Source organism: Hesperophylax consimilis, chromosome 1 (assembly GCF_061612785.1).
Source record: "Hesperophylax consimilis isolate HC1 chromosome 1, BYU_Hcon_1.0, whole genome shotgun sequence".
Taxonomy (NCBI): Eukaryota; Metazoa; Arthropoda; class Insecta; order Trichoptera; family Limnephilidae; genus Hesperophylax; species Hesperophylax consimilis.
The window spans coordinates 35469896-35478748 of record NC_142836.1 but is presented as its reverse complement, the minus strand read 5'-3'; the positions used below and the strand labels follow the sequence as shown (position 1 = coordinate 35478748).

The 8853-nt window shown below is 34.1% G+C and overlaps 1 protein-coding gene across 1 annotated transcript; it reads right to left on the bottom strand.

Moving 5' to 3' along the window:
* Nucleotides 1–1423: 1423 nt before the first annotated feature.
* LOC149426770 (endocuticle structural glycoprotein SgAbd-4-like) lies at nt 1424–4878 on the bottom strand. The gene is made up of 3 exons (XM_089633115.1): nt 4651–4878; nt 2910–3083; nt 1424–2172 (listed from the first exon to the last, which is right to left on the bottom strand). Exons 1-3 carry the CDS (start codon nt 4797–4799, stop codon nt 1968–1970), a joined length of 528 nt encoding a protein of 175 aa, XP_089489241.1. The 5' UTR covers nt 4800–4878; the 3' UTR covers nt 1424–1967.
* Between the last annotated feature and the right edge of the window lie 3975 nt (nt 4879–8853).

Below are 8853 nucleotides of genomic sequence, written 5' to 3'. Positions count from 1 at the left end.
AATCAAGTTATGTTTAATTACCAAATTTTGGTGAATTATTTTTAAAACTTGATTGTGCCTAAATGTATACTCGGACGGTGCTAATATAGAACATTAATTATATTATTATTATATTTTTTTAATATTTTCATTTTAATCAATGTACGTATTTTACCTTGGGTCGCGCAAGAGCTCAACTACCCAGAGATAGCAGAACTACGATATTCATCTTTTGGCGGATTTCGAGGGCTAAAGCCAGTGGAGGAGTGGCAGTGGAAAACTTGAATATTCTGGTCACTAAACACTGCTAAATCAACCGGGCGATACTGAGAAGGTGACATTATGCAATTAAGAAATGAATTTGTAAATAATCAATATAAATTAATACAATTTTTTTTTATCTAACACCATCTGGGCTCAGGACCAAGTTGTTAATGCTAAAAGATGACGTTTTCACCCCCTGCACATCAAGTATTCATACATTAAATGCACCAGCCAGAAATGTACTAAATAGTGTTTAAATTACACGGAGATCGTGTATTGTGTATTGATTGACACCCGAAACAAAAGGCCCGGCTTTGGCGCGTATCTGCGCGGCCGCGGGGCGCGGGGTTCGGGGGGCGGCCGCCGGTAATAATGCCATAAATATGTCAGTGCTAATCTCCGTTGCATTATGCGCTCCGGGACAGACCGTGCTAACGCGGAACATGTTTTCGCATAATGCATATTGATCGATAGTCTCTTTGTGAAGTGCACTAATCAATACCGGCTTTCTAAAAATAATTCTAATTTGACATGGTTATAGATTTGCAAATTTGCAAATGCTAACAGTAAACATTTTAATTTTAATTATTTTCTAAACAAGTCTGTTTGGTAAACCATCCTTGCTTATTACTATTCTTATATTCCGACTCTTGACAGAATTTGATTCACTTGTTCGTGTGATATCTTTTTGGGGTGTCCTCGACTTCTTCTTCTATCTACCTGTGCCTTATCCACTTCTGACGACCCTTTAGACATTCAAATTAATAGACGAGCCAATCAGGTAAATTTTGTTGCACTATTTAGTTAGACACTTTAACAAATGTGTTAAAATATACGCACTTCACTCATTTTTTGTGTCGCTACGCCAGGCGATTCGTTTAAGGCGGAACATTCGTTCCTGCCTAATAAAGCCAATGGACAATGCTGTAAACCTTTGCCTTACTTTGGCAAACTTTAGTTTTCTGCGTATGGTCTGGTTATTTTAATGAGCGCTTTTCGGCTGTCAATGTACGACTAAGGTCATAGTTTATTCAAAGCATTCTTGAACGTGATCACGTGGTTTGCCTCCAGCTTATCGATATGATACCCGAATTTCATGTTAGGGCAAGTCTATTAATTTGGATGTCTATGGTATTATAACACAGACCTTAAAAAAAACTTCACAAACACATGTCACAAGTTATTTTTATAAAAAAGATTTATTTTTGTAACATTATACATCAATTCATATTACATAATATATATAATCACAATAGAGATTTCTGGTGAAGGTAGGTACAAGATACCCCCGGTGAACAATATGTCCATACAAATATTTTTTTATGAAGGTATATAAATGCATTTTATTTTATCATTAATATAATATAAAAAAATGGTATACGGGACAAATAACTTTATGAAGAATGAAAATTCAGAGAATTACCTTAAAAGTTCTTATCATGAACGCGACAACTATACTACATACGAGTCACTATACATAAAATTATATTTAAAAATATCAAACACGACTTATTGTAAGGCAGTGAAGTTATTATATCAACATTTTGTAAAACTTATATTAAATAATAAAACTTAGTCAATACCTTTTACAACACATACATTGTTGGCGTTGAAGTAGGTTTGAATTTACGAAGCTTTAAAAACATTTTATAAATTTGACTGATTTGGAGAAACATAGTAATAATGGCTTAATTATTGTAAACCAATACAAACATGGCATTAAATTAGGCGTTAGTGATTATTTCAATATTAGGGATGGCGGCTTCAGGGGCTTCAGCGATCTTCTCCACTACCTCGGAGGCTTGGATGGATTCCACATCCTGGTTGACGGCTTGAAGGGCGAGGCTCCTTGCGATGGCTTCTGGGATGGGAGGAGAAGTTGGGATGTGGTCACCAATGGGCTGGAATCCGTTCTCGTCGGCAATATACCTAAATGTGACAGTGACATCATAGTTGAAAAGCAAAAAAGAAATCAGATGTTGAAGACTGTGAATACTTTTGGTATTTTTCTAAAAAGAAACGAATATATTCATCACCAGAAAAAAAATCTTCTTAATGGATGGCCAGTGTAAGTGACCAAAAGGCAGATCGAGGAAGAGGTGGCTGACTTTCACACCGGCGAAAAGAAGATTGTAGCAGGATTGAAATTCTTTCGAGGACTTAGAGCAATGGCTAGGAACCAAAGCATAGGTGCGGTGCAGCTGGTGGCTGTGTCTTTTCCGCTGAACATCATTAAAGAAAATAAAGTCAATACTATATCGATTTCTTCATGAGCAACTATCATTCTAAGCCTAATAATGACGCTGGTTTCACGACTCAGTAATAAAGCGATTGGATTCGGTTTTGGAGGAATGGTACTTCTCGAGAAGAGTTTGATTTGACATGCCTTTTGAGACTACTGTGTGTAATGTTAGTCATGGTGATGATTCTGATAACTTAAGTTTATTTGTTTATCCACTTTGAACTATTTGCTTGTTTGACCATCGAAACTTAACACCTCTCTTTGTATTTCATACGTGTTTTCAAGGAATAGGTTTTTAAGAGTTAAGTCAGATTGCTTATATACATAAGCTATATTACTGTTAAGGTGAACAGAATAAAAAAAAATAATAATTTCAAGTACGCCACTGGTTTGATGCTATTGCATGGGTTGGGTGATTGCTTACTTGAGGCTGATGAGGGTGCCGTCGGGAGCGGTATAGCTGTACGATCCCTGCTGGACGTGGACTTCCTCATTTGCAGGTGCGTCCTTCAAGTTGGCGTTTTCTGCGGTCCTCACGAAGGGTACCAGCTTGCTGAAGCTAGACTCTTCCACTTTGATTCCGTTTCCAGACTCGTAGCTGAAATTAATTGTATCTACTTATAATAACTCACTCTCTAGTCAGTCTCTAGTTTTGAAAAAAAAAATACAATTTTATCTTTTCTTTACGGTTCGTGAAATTCAGTACACTCAGTGTGAGATTTAACATTTTGAGATTTAAAAAAAGTCATACAAGATAATACCAATTTAAGTATTTTATTTTTATTTTAACGATAAATATTACATTTAAATAAATGATTCGAATAAACCAATGAAAAAGGTTAAGGCAAATGAAAATCATTGAAATATTTCTCATTTGAAATTTATTTAAAAAAATCGTTCGCCACTTCTAGAATTTTTTTTATGAATATGGAGTTGCATGCATTTATGCACTATGTGGGTGTATATATGGTGAGCAAGATAAAGAAAAAATAGTGATGTGGAGAAAATAATTTCAAATGTAAAAAAATTAAGCTGCTTTGGAGATACATCTACATACATAATTTAAAAAAAAATAATAACGATAAATAATGTTTATAGACAATGTATTTATACAAAGGACAAATGATAACAAATTATTAAAAGCAATAATTATTAGCCTGAAACACCTACACAAATTGAAAAAATCTTCTAAGAAAAATAAATGCTGCTCACTTTTAAATTAACATTAGGACGTAGCGCAATGGTAGAGCAGCTGATTGGCAGTCGGAAGGCTGCGGGTTCAATTCCCATGGGTGACTTTTATTTTTTTCCAAAAGATTTTTTCAATTTGTATGAGTTTTTCAGTTATTGCTTGTAATAATTTTTTACATTATTTATTATTGAATATAATTTTCAAAACTTGAACCGTTTTAAAATAAAATAGATTGGTACTCTGTTGTACCTTTTGTAACATTGTAAGGTCAATACAAATAAATGTAAAGTGATGATAAAATTTTTACATTTTTAATTAAATTTTTAAGATTTTTTTTTCATAAATCCATGTAAACCGTTTCAGGATTTTTCAATAGTTTATTTACAATAATATAATAAGTTATACTGTTCAAGAAAATGTTTGTCGTCCTCCTCACCTGGCGATTCTGTGCTAAGTTTAGTCCATTGAATCTACCTTGACATTTTTAATATTTATTTATTCTTTGCTGTAAAACTCGGTGAGAGCTGTTAATTTTACAGTTAAAATTATAACACTAAAGCATAAATATAACGAGAAATTACAATTTAGAAAATAGAGATGGAAGAATAATATATTTTAATTCCACAAGTGATTAGAACGTAATTAGAATATAAATATATAGATAGGTAAATAAGACATAGGCAATCAAAAATAAAGGTTTGGAAAATCTGTTGCATCAATTTTTTTATTCAAGCAAGTCATACATTAACTAGATTCTAGACTTTGACTAGAAAGTGGACTGATTTACGTTAGCGAAAATTTAATTTCTAATTATTTTAACTTAAATTTAAAATTTAAGTTAAGAGATAATATTGGTTTTGATTTATTAAATAAGAGAAAAAAAACTTTTTTTTAGATGTTATGTCCGCTGTTATCAGAACTACTAGTTAAATCAACGATGTCATATTTTTGTTAATCTATATAAGATATTCACCTGAATTTATAGGCTCCATTAGGTTCTGACTCCTCCGCTTGCGAGACGATAGGAATAGGGGTGGGTTCAGAACCCTCCACCTGCCCCTGGGGTGCGGCAGAGCCCAGCACGACACCGCAGCACAACAAGGCTAATCCGGAAATCCACATTCTGATTATTCGCAAGGACTGAACTAGCTTTAACTGATGACTTGACGTGTGCACTTATATGACAACATGAACGCAATGAGGTCCCGACCATATTTATATGGGACGGATTTGTTTACATTGTGTACCCCCTTCCCAAGTGCCATGTCGCATAAGTGATCCAACCTCAGTTTCAGATATGCGTACCATCACAAGTACCCTGATAGGTACGGTCTTACAGTCTTCCATGTGTGCGAAATTAGCATACGCGCGGCTTTGGGAATAGTCCAAAGATTTGATTTAAAAAAACATTGTTTGCGTATTGCAAAAGTAATCTCTTAGTTGGGTACATACTTGAGACGTTTTTTAAATCGCTGCTAACGAAGGTAACTCATGCCAGGTGAACCAGGTGTCAAAATCTATGTCAAAGCTGTTATAAAATATGTAATATGTAAATATTTATTTTTGTGGATTTATCAGTGAAATTAAAGAATTTGCGCAATTACATATTATTTTTATATGTAATTGCGCATATGCTTCTTGCTTTCGGTGAAGACAGGTGAGACCTAAAATAGTTTCTCAGGTAACCTCACCTACCGAGCATTCTTTCACCCTGTTTAAAATTACAAATATATCTGTCGATTTATGAAATAGTTCATTCGTTTGTTAGTTCCTCATTTCGCTAACTGCAAAGCTATTAATGTCTAATTTTGATTAGTATATACTTTTTTCACAAAAGTCAGTAAATAGGTACAGGGGTTTTACATTTTCAGCATTTTTTATATTTTATTATTAAACTCATAATCTAATCTAATGTAATATTTAATTTATTTTATTTATCTTCAATCAGTCTATGTTTGGTTGCAAAGTTTTATCAATTTCATGTCTCCCTGTGTCCCAGATCCATTTTTATGAACGCTTTGAATATATATTGATATTTTTTGTTTTTTGTGAGTAAGTGGTAAGAATCTAAAAAATTAAGAATGCTATTATTTGTTTGCATAAGTAGGCACAGTGCCTAAGACGAGCTTTTATCCAAGTGAGTTAACATTATTGTAAGTGGTTATATTTCATCAGGATTGTTTAAATATAATTTAGTACCTGTTAACAGTAAAATATTCATAACTCTCCATGCACCTACCCGTAAACAATAAACTCTTTATTATAGATTGACAAATCTCCAATACCCTCCATAGTTGCATAATTAATATTGCTTTCGTCGAAGGATCGTTTGTCAGGTGAATCAATCAACATCAATAGTGCATTGGTTTGCACTTTAAACTAAACGTGCATTGTCATAAAATAAACTTGTGAACATACTTTTCTGCTTGCAAATTCAACTAGTCTTCCGTCAAATTGATTACAGCCATAGTACAAAATTATTTTATCTCTGTAAACACAACACACAAGCAAAAATTACATGTTTTTCTTCTTTAAAGATTGAAATGTTACTATTTTGTGAATGATTTCTGAAGCTTCATACCAAACAACCGGGATCACTTACATTTATGTTAAGGAATGCATATTGCATAGGTACATTTAAAATATAATACAGATTTAATCAGTGATATTGTGTTCAGAGCTTTACAGTTGACAAACCTGGAGCATTTCTACGAATTCAATAAAAAAATTCAATATTCATCATTATGTATTACCATAGACATATGAATATTAGTAGACTTGCCTTAAGTGATTAAAAGCGTATTATCCCCACTCCCCATACCGGTTCCATTGGAGCCGGCTGTGCTCGCGTATGGCCTCAAGTGAAATTTGAAAACGTGACGTCATCATTCTTGTGCGAACTATGGTCGAGGCATCATCGGTTCATTTTACGAAATAACACGGCAAAATGTTGACTTGTGCTATGAAAACTTGTAAAAATAGATGTGAAAAAGAGAATAAACCCAATTGTCGTATTACATTCCATATATAAGCATTATTTTACTTTATTTTAAGCATATTCACATCGTATAATATGGATCAGTTGTAGAAACATATACTATCACATCGAGAAACGTCTGGTCGCGAAACACATAGCTGGTTGGTTGCTGGGAAGTAAATTATGAACATTTATAAAAGTGTCTTAACTAAATACTTAAACGAAATATTCGACTCTGAAAATAGAAGAAATTTTTTGCCGAATTTGGACTTCGCAAATTTGTTCATAACGTGGCGAGTAATTTGCGCTCCCATGTAAAAATGTCTATTCATTCAAAAGCAGATTTTACTTTTAAGAACAAAATGGTGATATTATAATGCGAGATGCCTATTTACTGTCAGATTGATTTATTGACGAATCACAGTCAGCTTTACCCCCTTCGTTCTTCAACAGTTGATTTTACCCCTCGCCATTATCTTCTCGTCTATTAATTCCTATGTCTGTGTGTATTACATATCTCATTATTAGAAGATTAGATCGTATACGTTTTCTGAATTATGTTTAAAATATAAATTTGATTTATAACATTTTTGTTTTTTATGTGAATACCGCAAAAGATTCCGAACTGAATAGAACCGGTGAGACTGTGACGTCACCAATTGGGGTATGTTGTGACTCTGAAGGTAGCTGAAGGTAGAGGAAGTAAATAGGGAAGAGGAAGGTGCAGAAGTACCTGGCTATTCAGATCGGGTCACCAAATACGGCTAAAGCCATTTCAAGCACCGTTTAAATTTTGAATAGTAGTCTTACACCGGGGGGATACTAAGAGTATCTCCCACTCTGGAACGTACCGCAATTAAATCTATATATTATTTTAAATGAATACATTTTCAACACAAATTAATACAAAAAAAATATTTTCGCACGCCGGGATTTGAACCCGCGACCTTCGGATTGCTAATCGAAACCCTTACCCCTCGACCACGGAGACGATTATGGATTAATTTTCTCTTCTTTGGCGTTCTATTTCATTTCTATCATTTAGGTCATCGGTGATGAAATGCCCCAAATATTTGATTTTCCTGCAGATTTTCAGGTTGGCCCCAGCATGTTAGCATGACAAGAGGTATGGTGTTGCTAAATTAAATCTCCAGGTCTCTTCACATTTTCAGCATTGGCCTTGAAGTTTTCAAGAGTCATTTCAGGCATATACTGAATATGTTATTGCAATTTATGTCAAGTGTATTGTAATGGGATTATATAAATCTGTAATACACAAAATAAAAACTTTTGAGTTACGTAGGAGTGGTGTCCTAGATTAGTAATTAGACTATTCGTGGGGCTAATTCAATTTAATTCTCAGTGCTTTTAGTGATTAACAGGGAATGTACAGGGAATGGTACGCTGCAGAAGAAGTAATAGCAGCATGGTCATGGACGAGAAATCTTCGCGAATGATATAGTCGTCATACATCTTTATTCCGCTTTGCGTTGTTTAGTGTTGAGGTGTAAAATTGCTTTTATCCTCCGATAGGAGCAAAATTCCCCTATATTATTGTGAAACATATGTCTGTTTACTGTATTTTGTTCTGATAATGGAGGTTCAGGGATTAACACCTGGAGAAGTGTTCAGTGTACGGATTGATTTTGTAGATTACATGAGATTTTTTCCCATTTCAGTGTCTACCGATAGGTATGTAAATCAGAGTTTATTGAAAAAGGTGTTGCGGCTTCCCAGTGAAATAGTATTATGGTGAAAAGAAGGTGTACTGTATACTGTAGGTTCACACATTTAATATCGTGGGTTGGAATGCGCATTTGGGTGACACATTAGGACTCTATCGTTCCACCCACGAATGAAATAAATAAAATTAAACTTGACACAGTGAATGATTCACTGTATTTTGTATCGCATTGGTGAGAGAATACTACTTGCTTGCTATGGCATAAGCCATGTTAAGTTACTTCATCTAAATTTTAGAACGTTTAAACTTCTTTCCTTCTCATTTCCACCCTTTTCTTTCTACTTTACAATATTCCTCAATCAGGGGAGCCATACTCTGCCACTGGCTCCTAACTCTTGTGTGTGGTAATTGAAGAAAACAACTTATTTCTAATGGGGCACGTTAGTATTACATTGCAGATTAAGCATGTACCTACATCCATAATCAATGCAAATTAAACTTCACAGATTTTTTTA

What these genes read in the sequence shown, in the direction of transcription:
- LOC149426770 (XM_089633115.1), bottom strand. Translation starts at nt 4,799, where the DNA reads ATGTGGATTTCCGGATTAGCCTTGTTGTGCTGCGGTGTCGTGCTGGGC. An exon ending in AATGGAGCCTATAAATTCAG is followed by an intron (nt 3,084 to 4,650) that starts GTGAATATCTTA and finishes AATTAATTTCAG; the next exon opens with CTACGAGTCTGGAAACGGAA. An exon ending in GGCACCCTCATCAGCCTCAA is followed by an intron (nt 2,173 to 2,909) that starts GTAAGCAATCAC and finishes TGTCACATTTAG; the next exon opens with GTATATTGCCGACGAGAACG.